Genomic DNA, 21,647 nt, shown 5'->3' with positions numbered 1-21,647 from the left:
AACAGCTTGTGCATCAATGATTTGTGTTCTTGATGACCTGTTTCAATAGTGGGGACTTGTATGAAACGATGCCATCCTAAAATAATAGAACCCCATCTTACTCTATGTTGCATAACGATTATGAGATGGAAAACCATTTTCAGATTATAATTTTATAGGCTACTGGCAGCACAATTGATGTCATCCTTTTCATTTTAGCAGCTGTACAGGATTAGTGGGATGCATTCGCTCTGAGATACTGCTCTGCTACTCTACTGTGTTACTACTGATAATAGATACAATTCTACCTTAATGAGACTCTGCTTGGGCTTCAAACTTACTGTCAATTGCAAAACAAAGGTAAGGCATGTTTTTTTTTTAGAGAATGCTTTTGTAAAGTGTCATGTAAAGTTTGTTCACTGTTCAAAAGGATACAAACTCACAGTTACTACCCATACTGCTGCAGGTGGCAACAAGAGCGGAAAACTTCAAAAAGGGGGCACTTATGTGCTTGCAAACTGATAAGCTATTATTATTATTATTATTATTATTATTATTATTATTATTATTATTATTATTATTATTATTATTATTATTATTATTTATTTTTTTTATTATTTATTTATTTATTTATTTATTTATTTCATAGCAGACACTCTTATCCAGGGCGACTTACAATTACATAATATCACAGTACAAAGTATCACATTACAAAATATTACATTGTAAAGTATCACATTTCAAAATATCACATTACAGATAAGAGCAGTTGTAAAGTACAATAAAATCAGTAGCAAAAAAGATCAAAGATCAAAAGGAAAATAGAGAATACAGTAAATAATGACATTTAAGAGCGAGTTGGACTAAGAGCAGTAAGAGCTATCACTATCAGGTTTCTAATGAAGCCAAGTGGCAGTGGAACACAAATCTGCCTCGTACCAGTCGTGTGGGCTGTGTTCCTCCCTAGAGCAGAAGTACAGTAGGGTGCAGCAGACATTATTTTTAAAACATCGACCACTTCTCATGTACATAACCCAGGGATTGGAAATCAGTTAGAAACTATAGTCTGAATAACCTCTTTATGGAATCATAAAAAAGGCCAGCTGTTCAGCAACCATCAGAGCCCTACTTCAAGTCCACCATATCAATGAAGCTGAGTTGCATTTTTTAAAGGCACTTTGAAAGGTTAAGCAAAGGAGTTGAGTTTATTTTGTATTCCTATCTTTGAAATATAAATTGGCTACTGTTTGAACTCCCAATTAACCCTGAGGGGAATTCATTGATCCTCTCATTAACATTTTGTTAAGGTACTTTTTAACGGAACAGGGTTCAATTGTATTATGTTTCTATTGATAAGGGAGCATGTGCCAGTCTTTTCAAACACAGAGATTGATTTTCCATTCACAGTTTGGGTCGAGGGTGACTGATGATTAGATCAGACAGCAATTCAAAGTCTATTACCTAGAACTCAATAGTCCGGATACAGCCATAGGAAACAGTCTGGGCTGGATCAAAACTCCCCAGTGATGACCTCACCGCCAATCATTTGTGACTGGCTTTGCTGGGACTACTGGGTGTGTTGTGTGGAGGGCTTCACATTTGAATCAGTATAACAACAACAGAAAAAGAAAAAGACACACGCTGATCATTGAGAAGAATCACGGAAAATAAAACGTTTCAAAAGGTAAGACATTGATTAAAGTCTGTCCAGAAGGGAATGTTGACCATTTCATGTGAGCAAAATGGTTTGGTAGAAAAGTGAATGGAAACGTCTGTCAGGTTGAAATTGTGAATCTATATGTATTATTAGTTGACGAGAGAGTGTATCTGTTAGAAGGTGGTATGCTGTTATGGAGAGGCGCTTTGTAGTTGAAGAACAATGTGTTTGATTGTTTCTTACTGGTTGCTTATACAAAGTCCTTAATTGATAAATGGTTTCCCAGTTTTGCATGCCTGGCTAACAGATGGTTTCTGCATAGCCTGTAAATCATGGCTCTGGGACACACAATTCAGGGTGCTTTGTGTTTTCTATGGACCTGCTCAACTCACCCAGGCTCCTTCAGCTAGGAGATGAATGTGATGAGAATTTCACATGCCTCCAAAGCAAGCATTTAGTCATTTATAAAGTTCTGGCTTAAAGAGTAAATTGCTTCAGATTTGCCTTGTTGTTGTTTTTTTTGTTTTGTTTTGTTATGTTTACTGTCCCTTTACCTTTTTATAACGTTTGACATGATTCTAAGAGGTTCTTATTGAAATTGTGTTTATTTTACATGTTTTAATAAGTTTGTGTTCAGTTGCTGTCATCGGAGTTCAGGGGCTGCCATAGATAAATGAAAGTGGATTTAATAAACAGGTTGACTGTATTTCACAGCCAATGCCGTGAAGTGAAGGTCTGAAGCTGGGCTCTGGAGCAGGGCTGGGAGGATCAGACTGAGAGACAGTGCAGACTGAAAGACAGGAACGCTGCATGTGAAAGAGTGACGACACCATGGGAAAGACTGGCCAAAGCTCTGTGGAGATCAGCTCCCCCAGCGAGGTGAAGCATGCCATCCCCTTTGAGACTCTGGACCCAGCAGCACTGCCCGGCGACACCAAGCCAGAGCTACCAGACCGGGGCACCTGGAAGGGCAAGTTTGACTTCCTGCTGTCCTGTGTGGGGTACGCCATTGGACTGGGCAATGTGTGGAGATTCCCATACCTGTGCGGCAAGAATGGGGGAGGTAAGGAGATAGCCTTATACAGTAACTTTCTGTGCAATACAGTACAGCTTACCTCAACCCTGGCACTGTGCTGTCCCTATGGGATAGATATATGTGATGGGTCAGAGTATATTATTAATAAAGATTCTAGTAGTGCCACACCAAGATTTAAATACTCTAAAGACCCAACAAACAGGTTCTTTGACTCAGTTGAACCACCACAGAAAGGCAACAGGGCAGCAATTAATTTAAATCAATTTATAACAAGTACAAACAGAGATATAAATACACAAACAGGAGAAACAATTACTCTGTTTTCCTAAAACTAAATCTGGCGCCAGCAATCAAAGTCTACATTCAAACCCTTTCCAAGCCCCCGGCAATCAGTCCTCCCTGGCCGTGGATTCAGCTTGGATTTATTGTCAGGCTCAACAGGGGTGACTATAAAATAAAAACTAAAATAAAAGGCCAGTGGATATAGAAGTAGAGCAAAGAGCACATAAAAGCAAACTCGAAACCGAAACTGGATCAATTACACATACTTTCTTTAAGAAATAAAACAGCAGCACAAACATATTAAAAAGCCCTCTTAACTTGTGCAAGGGAGTGGAGGGATTCTTCCAGGCCGGCTCCCTCTGGCAGATTTACATGGCCTTTCTACAGCACGATGGTTCTCAGGCGTCTCCTCTGTCTGTCCCTCCAAGGCGGGGATGCTGCAGAAACTCTGTTCCCAGTCAGTAGCGGGCTCAGTTGTGCTTTGAGAAGTTAGCACTTATAGAAGGGTCTGTTAGGAGTTTCTAAATGGCAGGCAAGATATCACAATTTTTTTTTTAAATTCATTTTTAAAAATGTAATTTCTACTAATATATTTTTGCAGGGTAAAGTACTGACACTGTTTAGCATCTTGAGGAGTGAGTCAGATTCGTCCAGTTATACAAATAGTCCATGTTTCTTTTCTAATACAATAGTCACTTAAACACACTATATGACTCAGTTTTAAAAAGCCAAAATGACAACAAAAACATACTTACCACACATGTGTTGGTCAAAGAAGTCCATATTTGTAACAATCAATTTGCAGCCACCGCACTGATAAAGCCACATGACGCCCTGGAGCACTCTTCTCACTGAACGCACTCCTGGGCTTGACTCGCTACTGTTAGGAAATGCTGGTGGCATCCGCATCGTTCAGTAGGAAAAGCCACTTTCTGGGCTGCGTTCAATAAGCAGAGCGCTCTCTCGAGGAGGCTGTAACATACCGTAGCAGTTATTGAACACTCTATTAGGAGCGAGCAGTTTCACAAGAGCAGCAAGAAATCGCTGTGCACTAAAAGTTTGCTTTAAGCGAGTACAGGTATAGGTATAAATATAGATATAGATATAGATATAGATACAGGTATAGATATAGATATATATACAGGTATAGATATAAATATAGATATAGATATAGATATAGATATAGATATAGATATAGATATAGATACAGGTATAGATATAGATATAGATATAGATACAGGTATAGATATAGATACAGGTATAGATATAGATATAGATATAGATATATATACAGGTATAGGTATAGATATAGATATAGATATAGATATAGATATAGATATAGATATAGGTACAGGTATAGATATAGATATAGATATAGATATAGATATAGATATATATATAGATACAGGTATAGATATAGATATAGATATAGATATAGATATAGATATATATACAGGTATAGATATAGATACAGGTATAGATATAGATATAGATATAGATATAGATATAGATATATATACAGGTATAGGTATAGATATAGATATAGATATAGATATAGATATAGATATAGATACAGGTATAGGTATAGATATAGATATAGATATAGATATAGATATAGATATAGATATAGATACAGGTATAGATATAGATATAGATATAGATATAGATATAGATATAGATATAGGTACAGGTATAGATATAGATATAGATATAGATACAGATATAGATATAGATACAGGTATAGATATAGATACAGGTATAGATATAGATATAGATATAGATACAGATATAGATATAGATACAGGTATAGATATAGATACAGGTATAGATATAGATACAGGTATAGATATAGATATATATATACAGGTATAGGTATAGATATAGATATAGATATAGATATAGATACAGGTATAGATATAGATATAGATATATATACAGGTATAGGTATAGATAGAGATATAGATATAGATACGGGTATAGGTATAGATAGAGATAGAGATATAGGTATAGATAGAGATATAGATATAGATATAGATACAGATATAGATATAAATATAGATATAGATATACAGCTATGGCCAAAAGTTTTGCATCACCTACAATTTTAGGATTGAGACATAATTACAAACAAATTATATGAACATAATTAAATATTTTATTTAACATTGTGTAATCAAAGAAACTACAATATGATATCACAAAAGTCTACCAGAAGCCATAATAGTAGTACAGTATTTCATGTTAATTTTCTAAATGTCCCATTTTTCAATTTTTGTCAATTTTTCATCAAGTATATGGAAAATTGCAAAGCAGTGTGTCATTCAATATGTTAACGTAACATTATTCAGCAGGTTTCATTCGAAGCAAAATTTGTGAATTCTACTGGGTGATGCAAAACTTGGTCAGGGTTATTTCTTCATGCGTTTTCGTCCTTATCATTGCCAGGTGCCTTTTTGATTCCCTATTTCCTGACCCTGGTGTTTGCTGGGGTGCCTCTGTTCCTGCTGGAGACGGCTCTGGGGCAGTACACCTCTGTAGGAGGGCTGGGGGTCTGGAAGTTGGCACCAATGTTCAAAGGTATCTTCAGTTGTGAATTGCACACGGCCCAGTACTGGCACCTAAAATTAAATCCGCTACTGTACAATTGTAGTTATGAAAATTATACATCTAGCGGTGAGTCCCTTTAGCATTTTGTTAGTAAAATGGAGTAAAATGGAATATTGTCTTGCAACAAAGTTTAGAGATAGTTATGTCCTATCCTCCGGATTAAGAAAATTTTACAAAGTGCCAATGTCTGCAAAGGTTTTCCTTTTTCCTTGTGAGTCCTCAGGGAAAATGGCTTCAGAATACATATCAGTGATTGGTTCAACTCGAATCCTGATGTGTGTGTGATACAAACCCACACAACACCATCCACTTCACTGGTCAGTTTGAAAATAAACAAAGTTGTTCATTGTATATATATATATACACACACACAATGAAACAGTCCATCCAAAGACAAATTGTCTTAACCAACCATTTTTTTTATTGAAAACAATAAAATGAAGCTCCCAGCTGGGAGTCTCTTTGAAGCTAGAGCATCAGTGTGTGTGTGTGGGGGGGGGGGGGGGGGGGGGTTCAATCAGAAAGAGACGATAATCAGTCTTTCAAAACCTCCCGCAGCTAGAAGAAACTTTGTCCAAAAGATCACATTTAGGTTAGGTCAAATCCTTATAACCTATACAATATATTTAAACATGAATACATTGCATATCTTTTTTATTCTCCACACTCCTGTCTCTCTCTCTCCCTCTCCCTCTGTCTCAGGTGTGGGGATGGCTGCCGTTGTACTGGCCTTCTGGCTCAATATTTATTACATCATCATCATCGCCTGGGCGCTTTACTATCTATTCCACTCCTTCGGATCAGTAAGTCCCATCTCTGGGAACACAGAGATACATTGAATGCATTACAAAAGGGGAGAGTGTTCAGGTCCTTCGATCGGTTCATTACAACAGATACAATAGTAGGGGGAATGACAGTAATAGAGACTGAACACATTCATTTACCAATAATTATCAGTTTTACGTGTATTTAAATAATAATTGCAGTATATTGCTTATTGTAACTATATTGTAAATGTATGAATCAATGTACAGATAATTACTACTTTTCAGATAGATAATATAGTTATCAATATATTCACATTTATTTAGTAATATATTTAAGAATATACAATATATTGTTTCTTACAAATATTTGATAATCCCCAATATACATGTACTCTGATATATGAACCATGCAGTATACCACAGTATACAGTACTTACCCTTCCACAAAAAAAATCTCACTATAGATACAGCTGCTCCGGGAACATAATGGTCTGCAGGATGTGATCTGTGCTTCTCCTTTGTGCAGGAGCTGCCGTGGCAAACCTGTGACCACCCGTGGAACACTGACCGCTGCTTCTCGAACTACAGCATCCCCGACACCACCAACCTGACCAGCACCGTCACTGAATTCTGGGAGTAAGGTCACATTCGTTCAGTGTATCCTTTACTTCCTCCCAGATCCTATCCTGAGAAAGACAGGGACCGGGTGGAAGGATGCACAATAAAGACAACAAGAAGCGTGATGGAAAGGGGTTTAGCTAGTCTGACTGGAAGCATTCACACTGCTGTAGTGTTTATGGAAAGGGGTTTAGCTAGTCTGACTGGAAGCATTCACACTGCTGTAGTGTTTATGGAAAGGGGTTTAGCTAGTCTGACTGGAAGCATTCACACTGCTGTAATTTTTATGGAAAGGGGTTTAGCTAGTCTGACTGGAAGCATTCACACTGCTGTAGTGTTTATGGAAAGGGGTTTAGCTAGTCTGACTGGAAGCATTCACACTGCTCTAGTGTTTATGGAAAGGGGTTTAGCTAGTCTGACTGGAAGCATTCACACTGCTGTAGTGTTTATGGAAAGGGGTTTAGCTAGTCTGACTGGAAGCATTCACACTGCTCTAGTGTTTATGGAAAGGGGTTTAGCTAGTCTGACTGGAAGCATTCACACTGCTGTAGTGTTTATGGAAAGGGGTTTAGCTAGTCTGTCTGGAAGCATTCACACTGCTGTAGTGTTTATGGAAAGGGGTTTAGCTAGTCTGACTGGAAGCATTCACACTGCTGTAGTGTTTATGGAAAGGGGTTTAGCTAGTCTGACTGGAAGCATTCACACTGCTGTAGTGTTTATGGAAAGGGGTTTAGCTAGTCTGACTGGAAGCATTCACACTGCTGTAGTGTTTATGGAAAGGGGTTTAGCTAGTCTGACTGGAAGCATTCACACTGTTGTAGCGTTTTAGTGTAGTCTGGTTTAAAGAATATACAAATGTTTTTTTGTAGTTCGGTTACATTTTGTATTTTGTTCTCAGTAAAAACTCATAAAGGACACATAAAAGGAGGGGACACTTTTTTGAGCTAAGGAATGTTACGTTATGTAAAGACAAGGAGACATTTCGGAAACACATGTAAAAAGACCTCAGACACATACAGTCCATTTCCAATCCACTACACACTTTATTCAGACTGCCGGTTCATAGAGATAGAATTATTATTTATTTCTATGCATATCTGGAGGATAGATAGCGTGAATGTCATATCATTCTGGGCTGTCTGATGATACACATTGGTTATTACAGCATCCGCAATACAAGTAAAACAAACTAAGTAATGCAGTTTAATTAGAACTGCACTCGAAGCTGCCTCTGGAGGGGGTTTCAAGTCCAGTCCTCAAATACTTTTCTAAAGACACTGCAGTGTAGATGCGTACCGTATCACACCAGTTTAAATCACTAATGTGGTTTAAAATGCATTATTAATTAGTCACTTAGCAGACGCTTTTATCCAAAGTGACTTACAGAGATTATCACAACTGTTGCTGCAGAGTCACTTACAGTAAGACTTTGGTTACGAAGGACAGAGCACAAGGAGGCCAAAGAGTAAGTTGCAGGGTTCTGAAAAATACAGCGTTACACGTCCCCACTTTCACTGTTAACAACCTGACAACTTTTTACACTTCAATCAATCAATATTTATTTTATATATCGCCTTTCATAGTGGACCACCATCCCAAAGTGTAAGATAGTGAGGAACAATGCATAATACATTAAATACAGTGAAATACAGGGCATAGTACATTAAGTATAAACAGTAAAAAAAAACAATGCAAATACATTAATTAAACATTGTGGATGCGTGAGTCATACAGAATCATAAGAATAAAACGGAGTGAAAAACCTGAAATAGCAATTTAGACAACAGCTAATAACAGATATCAGGCTTGAAGAGCATTGAAAGCAAGAGAGAACAAGTGGATCTTGAGAGTTGATTTGAAGCGAGCGACTGTGGGAGCTTCACGCACTAAAGCTGGGAGAGAGTTCCAGAGAGTCGGGGCCATGAAGCTAAAAGAACACTTGTTATGTTTTTTTAATCACTCTTTCTGCAGTGATTTATAAGACAGATCTCAAACCCCAGTGCACTAGAGCGGACATTTTGAAAAGAGCTTTGAAACTGACTTTAAAGTTAGAAGTGTAAAAAGTTGTCAGGGTGTTAACAATGAAAAGGAAAATTGCAGGTACGTTATTTAAACAGTTGTAGCAACACGTGAGGATGTATAACGCTATATTTTTCAGAACCCTGCTACTTACTCTTTAATTGACTTGTTCAGGGTCACACACAGTGAGTCAGTGGCTGAGCTGGGATTGAACCAGGAACCTGGACAACCAAGTCTCATAGCAATTCAATTAGCTCTTCAATGGACTGAAAGAGCCACTGATCTAGTGAATTCCAGTCAACACAACAAAACCTGAAGGTAAAAACAGTCCCTTAACCAGAGACAGAACTCAGTTCACTAGCTAGGAATCATAGTAGAGAAACTCCTTCAGGTCCAGAAGCTCCATGTAAATACCAGTTCATCATTACAACCACACTCTCTCAGTTAGACACTTTAGTATTAACTTTACTGATTTTAGCATTTAGCAGCAGTGTTAGTCAAAACCCAGTTTGCAGCTCAAGTGGACCAAATTCTAGGCGAAAGTAGAAAAATAAAATTCTAATTGAAATTCCAATTTGGAACCCTGCTGTCCTCAGCTTGAATTCTAGATCTTGACCCAAACAGTTGAATTGTACATCTCTCCCTATGGGGTCATTATCGTTGATTTCTATGGGGACTTGAGCAGGAATGATAAAGAGAAGGGCAGCTGCAGGTACTGAAGGGCTGAGATCTCAATGAAATCCCTTTCCTGGCTTACTCTCCAGGAGAAACATGCACCAGATAACAGGAGGCCTGGATGAGCCAGGCACGTTGAGGTGGCCGCTCGCTGGCACGTTGGCCCTGGCCTGGGTCCTCGTCTATTTCTCCATCTGGAAAGGAGTGGAGTGGACAGGGAAGGTGAGTCGCTCTTCAGTGAAGATGAACTGCTTTATAAATGACTGGTTTGTCTCAATTTGTCATCTTTTCATTTCTCATTTGTAATCTCTCTCTCTTTATGTCTCCCTTTCTCTCTTTCTCTGTCTCCCTCTCTCTCTCTCTATGTCTCCCTCTATTTTTCTCTTCTCAGGTGGTGTATTTCTCCTCCACCTATCCCTACTTCATGTTGTTCATCTTGTTTTTCCGTGGGGTGACTCTCCCAGGGGCAAAGGAAGGCATTCTCTTTTACATTACCCCTGATTTCAGTAAACTCACCCAATCGGAGGTAAGTGAAGGATTGTTCCCAGAGCTCAGGTGTGCTTCCTCTCTCATCACTGGAGGTGCTGGATTCAGGATTCTTTTCACATTTAGAATTATGAAATGTTACAATCTGTCCACAGCTTGACTTAAACGTGATGACATCATTATGTGATGACATCATAATACCTTCTTTCAATCCCCTTGTTATTCTTCTTTCCATCCCCCTGATCTCTCTCCAGGTCTGGCTGGATGCAGCCACTCAGATTTTCTTCTCCTATGGTCTGGGACTGGGCTCTCTGATTGCCCTCGGGAGCTACAACCATTTCAACAATGACGTATACAAGTAAGCTATTTCTACTTGATAGAAGCTGTGCACGCTGAGCCACATGCATTGTGAATGTGTGCTACGATCTGTGTACTTTACAAAGCACTGACCTGACCTGACCACTGTGTGCTTGTCTGTAGGGACTCCCTCATTGTCTGCTGTATAAACTCTGGCACCAGCATGTTTGCAGGCTTCGTCATCTTCTCCATCGTGGGCTTCATGTCTCACATCACCAAGAAACCCATCCAGGAGCTGGCAGCTTCAGGTACAGACAGGAGAGGAGCTCCTGAAAGCATGGCTGAGAGATTGAACAACACCACAGATACACAGTGGCACAGATTTACTGAACTTCAGCTCAGGTGCAGGTGGTTTGTGATGTCCTCTCCAGTAATCACTGCTATTATGCAGGGGTTGCAGTGCTGGGGTGTTCAGCAGGGAGCAGCAGGGAACCCCTTAACCTCCTGGAATTTTGATAAAACTACTCCACTGACACAGCGTTGTTTTTCAGGACCAGGCCTGGCCTTCCTTGCCTACCCGCAGGCCGTCACTCAGCTGCCCCTGTCCTCCCTGTGGTCAGTGCTGTTCTTCTCGATGCTGATGATGCTGGGGCTGGACAGCCAGGTAAGAGCCAGATAGAGACAGGGAGCTCAGCCCGAGAGGTTCCATCCTCACTCACAGTGTATTATGTTAAATTGTTACTGTATGGAGTTTAAAGCGAAACACATTGCTTACCATTGCTACCTGCCATGTTGTACGCGTCCATATCAAATCTTTCTCGACATAATTAGTTTTTTTATTGACCACTTATTATATGATATAGAGTAACCCTGTCTGTCAAAATGCTAATGAATCTGCTGAGTCAACTAAACTGGAATCATAAGCATTCGTAATGACAAGCAGTGTCCTGTGTTGTGCTTGGGGCTGTTAATCAGTTTATGAGTAGCTGCGCACTTGTTAATATGTTCAGTAAGCCTGAATGAAGACCTTTGCAGAAGAGGCATGCATCTAAATGCTGCAATGATCCAAACCTTTATTCCCCAAACATTTAAAAGTTGATCACAAACGTTATTACCCACTCATGAAGCTCACCGATGCTTCAGGTTTGTAGGATTGCAGTTCATCTGGAGAACCTGGCTTCCTCAGGGCAGCTCTTGGCACCAGGGCTGTGTTATGAAGCTCTCATTTGATTTCCAGGCCCCTCAGACAGATAGGGTTATGAATCTGCTGTGCTGCTGGTTTCACAGGAGGGATTCTGATTGACATGTTTCCGTTCCAGTTTTGCACAGTGGAAGGCTTTGTCACCGCCCTGATTGACGAGTACCCCGTGTTACTGAGGTCAAGAAAGAAAATGTTCATCGCTGGGGTGTGCTTCCTGTCCTACATCATCGGCTTTTCAAACATCACGCAGGTAACACAGCCCTTTACCAGTACATCGCTCATTCAGTACAACGGGACCGTGCGAGTCTTGAGTACTCAGCTGTTTACTACCTGGTTATCTTTCTGTTCTGTGGTGCTTGTCAATAGTATTCTTTATGTGTTTTAAAATAAAAACTAATTGTTTGTTTACTCTGTGGTGCATGCAGTACATGTCAGTAAGTTTGATCGAATTCCTCCCTAGAATAGGGAAATAACTCCTAGATGGGATCCCACATTTTAATATAGCAAAAACCTAAGGGCAGCTTCATCTGGAAAGTAAGATATGTAAGTCTTTTTGAACTCATATAGAACCTAAAGTTTTTTGGGTGTGCTCTGCTTTCCAGGGCATGCTGCATTGTTAATACTGCAGTAATGAATTGCTTTATCTTTGCTTTGCTCTGATCTAATCTGCTCTGCTCTGCTCTGTTCTGCTCTGCTCTGCTCTGCTCTGCTCTGTTCTGCTCTGCTCTGCTCTGCTCTGCTCTGCTTTGTTCTGCTCTGCTCTGCTCTGCTCTGCTTTGTTCTGTTCTGCTCTGCTCTGCTCTGCTCTGCTTTGTTCTGCTCTGTTCTGCTTTGTTCTGTTCTGCTCTGCTCTGCTCTGCTCTGCTTTGTTCTGTTCTGCTTTGTTCTGCTCTGCTCTGCTTTGTTCTGTTCTGCTCTGCTCTGCTCTGCTCTGCTCTGCTTTGTTCTGCTCTGCTCTGCTCTGCTCTGCTCTGGTTTGTTCTGCTCTGTTCTGCTCTGCTCTGCTCTGCTTTGTTCTGTTCTGCTCTGCTCTGTTCTGCTCTGCTCTGCTTTGTTCTGCTCTGTTCTGCTCTGTTCTGCTCTGCTCTGCTCTGCTTTGCTCTGCTCTGCTCTGTTCTGCTTTGTTCTGTTCTGCTCTGCTCTGTTCTGCTCTGCTCTGCTCTGTTCTGCTCTGTTCTGCTTTGTTCTGTTCTGCTCTGCTCTGTTCTGCTCTGCTCTGCTCTGCTCTGCTCTGTTCTACTCTGCTCTGCTCTGCTTTGTTCTGCTCTGTTCTGCTTTGTTCTGTTCTGCTCTGCTCTGTTCTGCTTTGTTCTGCTCTGCTCTGCTCTGCTCTGCTCTGCTTTGTTCTGTTCTGCTCTGCTCTGCTCTGCTCTGCTCTGCTCTGTTCTACTCTGCTCTGCTCTGCTCTGCTTTGTTCTGCTCTGCTCTGCTCTGCTCTGCTCTGCTTTGTTATGCTCTGTTCTGCTTTGTTCTGTTCTGCTCTGCTCTGTTCTGCTTTGTTCTGTTCTGCTCTGCTCTGTTCTGCTTTGTTCTGCTCTGCTCTGTTCTGCTTTGTTCTGTTCTGCTCTGCTCTGTTCTGCTCTGCTCTGCTCTGTTCTGTTCTGCTCTGCTCTGTTCTGCTTTGTTCTGTTCTGCTCTGCTCTGTTCTGCTTTGTTCTGTTCTGCTCTGCTCTGCTCTGCTCTGCTCTGTTCTACTCTGCTCTGCTCTGCTTTGTTCTGCTCTGTTCTGCTTTGTTCTGTTCTGCTCTACTCTGCTCTGCTCTGTTCTGTTCTGTTCTGCTCTGCTCTGTTCTGCTCTGCTCTGCTCTGATCTGCTCTCCAGGGCGGGCTCTATGTGTTTAAGCTGTTTGACTATTACTCAGCCAGTGGAATGTGTCTGCTGTTCCTGGTGTTCTTTGAGACAGTGTCGATATCCTGGTTTTACGGTACGTACTGAGCTCTACAGCCAGCCTTTGTGATTGCCTTTGTGTGTGTGACACAAGCTAACTTGCATAGTAGTAATACAGTACTACCCCATTATAACGCATTATTTGTGTTTCACCTTATAACGAATATTGACATTTTTGTTCTTGAAATGATTTACAATTGCCAAATTAATATTGTAGAGTACCGTGGAAAAATGAAGGAAGGAGACACACACAATTTGCAGATACTCAAATCCACGGTTTATTGGGACGATTATTCCTGACCCCTGTCAGCCTGGGCCACACCAAAAACAGCAAACAGTCTTGCGCATTCACAAAGCAGCTTGTCTGACTCAGCTGTCAGCTCTGTCCCCGCCTACCCAGACGTCAATCAATCCAGGCTGAGGCAAGCTTACTGCTTCCCTGCTTACACATACACCCACACCCACACACACAGGGTCCATAGACCAGTCGTGTAACAGTATACATCCCAGGTCGTTACAATATGTACAGTGTAACAGAAACTGCTCTTCCACCATTTGAAAGTTTACAGCACTCATATTGAAATTGTATATTTTTTATAATAAATGTTAAACTGTAAATAAATAACACAGAATTCGAGGACGTTTCTACACACTTGTATTGTGTTGTACTTGTTTTGTAACAGACAGTTTGTTTTTACTTTTAGAAAAAAACATGCAGTGCGAGCATGGGAGCTTTAGAAGTCCAAGTTTCAACTTAAATGAGTTTCAATGTGGTAATGTAGACCAGCAATAAAACCCAATGTTTGTGAGTCAAACTGCATTATGAGTGAAATGGGGGCCACAACCTTACCGTGTTCTAACCTATAAAGGGTCGTGTTATAACGAGGTAGCACGGTATAATGAGTCCCAGAGCAACAACCAGGACTACATGAGTCCTGACTCATGCAAATACGCTCAGCTTTGACTTTTTATTTACAAATATATATATATATATATATATATATATATATATACTGTAGCGATCCGTGCATCTGTGTACTTGTGTCTTGTGTACTGTACTGTAGTTCCTGTTGTATTGTCATCCTTTTCTCCTCTGTATTCCTTGCAGTTGCTGGTCGACTGTCTGTGTCTATGTGTAAATGTAGCCTGCGTGTGTGGTGCTTTCTGTGTCCCCCTGTTATTGGCTGTTGTTTGTCTGTGCCCATTGGTCCTGGTGTGCAGCTGAGGACCAATGGGATGTGTGTAAGCTCCAGTACCCGATTAGAATAAAGAGGCATTTCTACGTTATTAGAGGGCGCTGTGCTGCCAGTTGTGTGTGTGTGTTCTCAAAGCTGGTCACTGTTCCAGGATTGCATTGAAGCTTCAATGGTCTCTGAGTAATTAAAGCAACTGAATTTGAGTCAAATGTGTTGTCTCCTTCCTTTCTACTGCCTGCGAAACGCTACTATATATATATGTGTGTGAAAAACTAATGATGCTCTAAAATCCAGACATTATTTCTTCAGTAGCTTATAAAAAGTTTGTATGTTATGGTCTTCTTTCTAGCATTATATTTATTAGGAGGTTTATGAAGTGTAATAACAAAGTCTAACGAAACCAACATCACTTATCTGAACTTGGCTCCTCCCCTTGCCTGCTCCTGTCACTTATCTGAACTTGGCCCCTCCCCTTGCCTCTCCAGGGGTTGACAAGTTCTATGACAACATTGAGGAGATGATTGGCTACAAGCCCTGTATCTGGTGGAAGCTGTGCTGGTGCTACTTCACTCCCCTGGTCTGTCTGGTAAGGAGGAGACGCCTCATTCTCTCATCAGCTATCACTGGTGATACTTCACTCCCCTGGTCTGTCTGGTAAGGAGGAGACGCCTCATTCTCTCATCAGCTATCACTGGTGCTACTTCACTCCCCTGGTCTGCCTGGTATCCAATTATTATTTCTAAGCTCAGATCACCGCTAGCACCCCTGCGCTGACTCAGGAGCGGCGAAGATGAACACATGCTGTCCTCTGAAGCGTGTGCCATCAGCCGCCCGCTTCTTTACACTGCAGACTCACCATGCAGCCGCCCAGAGCGTCAAAGGACAGTGCAGCTCCGGGCAGCTTACAGGCAAGCCCGCAGGCGCCCGGCCAGACTACAGGGGTCACAGGCCACTGGTTTATATTGTCAAGTAATGTTCACAGATCACTGGTTTATATTGTCCTACTCACTATTAAATTAGTGGAATTTTGAAACAATGTGGGAAGTACCTGCTTCTATACAAATGGTAATAGCTCCGCCCTGCCACTCATCTGCCACTGACACCTTGCTCCATGTTAAACTCCAGGAGTCCCTGTCAGGCTGACAGAGAAAACTTGATTCCTCTTGGGGGCTAAAGAAAGTTTAAATCTTGACTTAGGCCCCAGACTACTGCTTTTTTCTTTGAGCTTCAGCCAGTCATGTACATGACTCTCTCCCCCTCTCTCCCTCTCTCTCCCCCTTTCCCCCTCTCCCCCTTTCCCCCTCTCCCCCTCTCCCCCTCTCCCCCTCCTTCTCCCTCTCCCCCTCTCTCCTTCTCTCCTCTCTCTCCCCCTCTTCCCCTCTCTCCCTCTCTCTCCCTCTCCCCCTCTGTCACCCTCTCTCTCCCTCTCCCCCTCTCTCACCTCTCTTCCTCTCCCCCTCTCCCTCCTCCTCTCACCCTCTCCCCTTCTCCCCCTCGCTCCCTCTCCCTCTCTCCCTCTACCTCTCTCCCCCTCTCTCCGGTCGCTCTGCTCTGCTCTGCCCCACAGGGGGTGTTTCTGTTCAGTGCTATCGAGATGACCCCGCTGACCTTGGGGAAGTACGTGTACCCAGCCTGGGGTCAGGGGATCGGCTGGGTTATGGCCCTGTCGTCCATGGTGCTCATCCCCGGATATATCATCTACATGCTCTTCACCACTAAAGGCAGCTTCAGGCAGGTAAGGAACAAGACCATCAGCAAACGTCATATTATTTTGATTGTTATGTTTTATAAATCTTCTAATGATGAATAATTAGTTAATCCTCTCAGATTGCTTATATAACTCACGAAAGTAATATTTTATAGAACAAATCACATCTTCATCTCAGGAACTGTTTTCAGCCAGTCTCATGCTGTTCCTTTCTCTTCACAGCGTTTGCACAAGATGACCACTCCTAAAGAAGAACTCAGCGATCAGCACGACAGTCTCAGACAGCAGACCTCCTTCACTGGGAGCTTCAGCGATGCTGCAGTGTAGAGCTGCAGTGTGTGTCCAGGGTACAGCAACAGGAAGGCACTAGCAAATAAACACAAAACCCCTCCCCACCGAGCCTGCATGTGTGTTCCTCAGCTGATAATGTTTAACCCTGATAATGTTTAACCCTGATAATGTTTAACCCTGACAGAGCGCTTGGCTGCTCCAGTCAGGGTTAAACATGCTGGGAGTAGTCTAGAGCCCCTGTTTCCTTGCAGTTTTTCAGTGCTTTTTCAATAGAGCATTGTCTGTGCTTCTGGATATCATACTATATATATATATATTCTATTAAAGCTGGCTGTGCTACAGAACAAGCTATTCTGTGCAACCACAAACCCATAGTACCAGGGTTATTGAACACACAGGACCAGGGTTACTGAGCACACAGGACTCCTACAACCACAAGCTGATAGTACCAGGGTTACTGAGCACACAGGACCAGGGTTACTGAGCACACAGGACTCCTACAACCACAAGCCCATAGTACCAGGGTTACTGAGCACACAGGAATCCTACAACCACAAGCCCATAGTACCAGGGTTACTGAGCACACAGGACCAGGGTTACTGAGCACACAGGACTCCTACAACCACAAGCTGATAGTACCAGGGTTACTGAGCACACAGGACTCCTACAACCACAAGCCCATAGTACCAGGGTTACTGAGCACACAGGACTCCTACAACCACAATCTGATAGTACCAGGGTTACTGAGCACACAGGACTCCTACAACCACAAGCCCATAGTACCAGGGTTACCGAGCACACAGGACTCCTACAACCACAAGCCCATAGTACCAGGGTTACTGAGCACACAGGACCAGGGTTACTGAGCACACAGGACTCCTACAACCACAAGCCCATAGTACCAGGGTTACTGAGCACACAGGACCAGGGTTACTGAGCACACAGGACTCCTACAACCACAATCTGATAGTACCAGGGTTACTGAGCACACAGGACTACTACAACCACAAGCTGATAGTACCAGGGTTATTGAGCACACAGGACTCCTACAACCACAAGCCCATAGTATCAGGGTTACTGAGCACACAGGACCAGGGTTACTGAGCACACAGGACTCCTACAACCACAAGCCCATAGTACCAGGGTTACTGAGCACACAGGACTCCTACAACCACAAGCCCATAGTACCAGGGTTACTGAGCACACAGGACTCCTACAACCACAAGCCCATAGTACCAGGGTTACTGAGCACACAGGACTCCTACAACCACAAGCCCATAGTACCAGGGTTACTGAGCACACAGGACTCCTACAACCACAAGCTGATAGTACCAGGGTTATTGAGCACACAGGACCAGGGTTACTGAGCACACAGGACTCCTACAACCACAAGCCCATAGTACCAGGGTTACTGAGCACACAGGACTCCTACAACCACAAGCTGATAGTACCAGGGTTACTGAGCACACAGGACTCCTACAACCACAAGCCCATAGTACCAGGGTTACTGAGCACAAAGGACTCCTACAACCACAAGCCCATAGTACCAGGGTTACTGAGCACACAGGACTCCTACAACCACAAAATGATAGTGCCAGGGTTACTGAGCACACAGGACTCCTACAACCACAAGCTGATAGTACCAGGGTTATTTAGCACACAGGACCAGGGTTACTGAGCACACAGGACTCCTACAACCACAAGCCCATAGTACCAGGGTTACTGAGCACACAGGACCAGGGTTACTGAGCACACAGGACTACTACAACCACAAGCATTGTACCAGGGTTACTGAGCACACAGGACTCCTACAACCACAAGCCCATAGTACCAGGGTTACTGAGCACACAGGACTCCTACAACCACAAGCCCATAGTACCAGGGTTACTGAGCACACAGGACTCCTACAACCACAAGCCCATAGTACCAGGGTTACTGAGCACACAGGACTCCTACAACCACAAGCCCATAGTACCAGGGTTACTGAGCACAAAGGACTCCTACAACCACAAGCCCATAGTACCAGGGTTACTGAGCACACAGGACTCCTACAACCACAAAATGATAGTACCAGGGTTACTGAGCACACAGGACTCCTACAACCACAAGCTGATAGTACCAGGGTTATTGAGCACACAGGACCAGGGTTACTGAGCACACAGGACTCCTACAACCACAAGCCCATAGTACCAGAACAGAATGCATTAATTGTGTTTATTCAGCATTGTGTTGTAGAAGCATCATAAAGGGATCACATGCTATCACAAGACACAAGTACTGTGATGAGCTCAGTTTACACAGATGCAGCTTGATTTGCTTGTTAAAGTGCAGACGCTTCAAACTTACAAATCTCAAAGAGGCTTTTTTACAAAATGTCTGAAGTTTATGTTAGTGCAGGTAGCTGCCTGCTCTGTTCCTAAAACAGTTTTTACACAATTCAAACCACAGAGCAAAAAACAGCCAAAGAAATCTCTGAAACAAGAGAAAGTTTGAAAGAAAACAAAGCATTCTGAGTCGAATAAATATGAAAAGGGTTATACTGTAAATCAAGTCATCGCTTGCCTACGCACTTACAGATGGTACAGCATTTCAGAGTGATGTTTGGCTTCCTGACCCATTATTGCTTTATTCTAATGTGAGAATTTAGATCCCCAGGCACCCAGCCTTGTACTTTCACCACTGGGCCACACTGCTTAGCTGTATACTGTGCAGCAACTAACATAGTACGCTTTTAACAATGACTATATGGGATTGGTGAAAAGGATGCAAATCTATTCTTTAAGTGGGTGTAAAATGTACAGCACTAATGTTCTTTGTCTTTTGTCACTTGCTCAGCATGTAACACAGTGTAGTTCAGTAGCAGCATTGCGTCCCAGAAGCAGGATCACCAGATCTACATATGAAAACAAACTATGTTGATGTTTAAAAAATGTTTGCCTGCTGGTTGGGATGTAGTATGCTACTGTAGCATCAGAGTCATAATATCATTCTGTGTATGAAATGAACAGAATTGAAATATACAGAGGGGGGTCTTAAGCCATTCTCTGTGTCTGCTTGGTTTCTGGTCACAAACTCCCCCACTGTCAAAGAAGGCTTTTAAAAAGAGAAATACTGGACAAGTGGCTTATCGTCACGATCACTGAATGAATCCTTTGGCTCCGGCAGTATCTTGCAGAGGGTACAAGCCAGACAGTTTGGGGTGCTTTGACACCTCAGACAGAAAATATTACATCTCATAAATCCAGCGGATGGGGTGAAACAGTGGACCAATTGAGAACAATGGGCCGTCTCGGAACAAGAACAACCAATGGGAAACACTCCACGTGGACTCGGTCACAGTCCAAAATGAACAAACTATCCAATCACAGGGGTGAAGACAGAAGTTACAAAAGCATGAGCGTGATGTTCAAACAGGGCTCCCGACACAAAACCCAAGGCTCTTGACACACAGACAAATCTCTGAACTGTGACAATCTGAAGAGCCAGCCTGCGAACGGCTTGAACAGAGATAATGTTTTCAGAAACTCTGATATAAGATAACTACTCTAGTGTGTGCCTTGGTGTGGGAGTCCGCTGTGCAAGACGTCTAAAATCCTAAAAGTACTGTAATCAGATCTCTAACTTAGAACATTTGAAGTCGACAGAGATTGAAATATATTCAGTCTTGTATTAGCTAGCTATGCCAGAGTTTTGCGGTGAAATATCCCAGACATAATCAAATGAAGAGTGCACATGTTGGTGGAGGAATTGCTGTTTCAGTGGAATACCTAAATAGTTAATGACTCTTGTTTTTGCAAAGACATTTCTTTTATACTCTGAAGTGGAGACGAAATGCGAGGAAGACAGAAACCGGAATCTGAACTTTCCTTGCCAACAGGAAAGCCTTCGAGGTCCTGTATTGTTGAAGAAACGGATCAGCTGGATGAGGCAGCGCATGTCCATCAAGTGTTCAATAAGTAGTGTTTTAATCCTCTTATGAACTCGAGAATAAGCAGACCTTAAAGTAAAATTAATGTTTTGTTTTAGGTATAATGTAAGAAAAGTAGCATTGCTTTCAATTCATGCTTTGAGTTAATGAACACTGTAGTAATTGTTTGTATGTGATTTATACAAATTCATGTGGGTTTTACAAGGCAATTATCATTCTGCGTTTAAGGCTAGAATTTAGCAGTCTTGATAATAGATAATTATTGACAGATTGTCTGGACGCAAAGAACGTCTATCTTTCAAGAGTGAGAATTGCCTTCTGAACCAAAACTATATATATATGAGACTGATTTAACGATGCTTTGATTATCAGATTTAACAACAGTAAATATTTATGTTACAAACGATACCACTGTTAAGACTAACCTTTGTCTTAAATAGCTGTTAGGAATGCAGTTGTAATTCTTTAAGGGAATCTCATAGATTGCGTTGGATCACTGATCAACCAGCAGGAGTGGGCTGTCATTGTTCGTACTGTTTAGTTTAGTTAATTCTTCCTTTTTGTATTATTTTAGTTTAGTTGTTGCACCTTTAATTTTTCCTTTATTTAGTTTTATTTCTAATAAAACTGTTCCTTTATATTCACTAGAAGCGTTGTCTAGTCTGATTATTTCAATAAAGGTGGGTTCTACATGATTTGAATTAAAATAAGGTATTATATGATTACAACTTAAACTAGTCCAAATACAAATATACCTTGCACGCTACACAGGACGCTGGTTACATTATGAACTGTGACTCTTTCATAACGTAACCCAATACAATTATTTCTCTTTTTTTGGAATTAAAAGATATTCTCTATCACTAATAAAAAACAAAACACCTGTGTGACGTTCTTCACTTCAAATGAAAGAGGTACCCAGCACAGGATTTTATATTGCTGTATTGTAGCGGAGTTTATTACTTTGATCAGCTGCTCTTTAGACCTGATCAGTCATTATAGAGTTACTTTA

The 21,647-nt window shown here is 41.8% G+C and overlaps 1 protein-coding gene across 2 annotated transcripts; it reads left to right on the top strand.

Moving 5' to 3' along the window:
• The first annotated feature begins 212 nt into the window (after window positions 1–212).
• LOC117414559 (sodium- and chloride-dependent GABA transporter 1-like) lies at window positions 213–21,304 on the top strand. 2 transcript variants are annotated; one of them, XM_059026909.1, is made up of 15 exons: window positions 213–339; window positions 2,351–2,699; window positions 5,400–5,531; window positions 6,264–6,364; window positions 6,855–6,964; window positions 9,730–9,862; window positions 10,032–10,166; window positions 10,381–10,484; window positions 10,607–10,731; window positions 10,975–11,087; window positions 11,743–11,874; window positions 13,447–13,549; window positions 15,194–15,294; window positions 16,276–16,443; window positions 16,639–21,304. In XM_059026909.1, exons 2-15 carry the CDS (start codon window positions 2,468–2,470, stop codon window positions 16,741–16,743), a joined length of 1,794 nt encoding a protein of 597 aa, XP_058882892.1. In that variant the 5' UTR covers window positions 213–339; window positions 2,351–2,467; the 3' UTR covers window positions 16,744–21,304. The 2 variants fall into 2 exon arrangements, with proteins under 2 accessions (XP_058882892.1, XP_058882891.1); XM_059026908.1 differs by lacking the exon at window positions 213–339 and adding an exon at window positions 1,444–1,663.
• The last annotated feature ends 343 nt before the right edge of the window (window positions 21,305–21,647 follow it).

The sequence above is a fragment of the Acipenser ruthenus genome, chromosome 7 (genome assembly GCF_902713425.1).
Source record: "Acipenser ruthenus chromosome 7, fAciRut3.2 maternal haplotype, whole genome shotgun sequence".
Classification (NCBI taxonomy): Eukaryota; Metazoa; Chordata; class Actinopteri; order Acipenseriformes; family Acipenseridae; genus Acipenser; species Acipenser ruthenus.
This window is presented reverse-complemented; position numbering and strand designations above follow the sequence as displayed.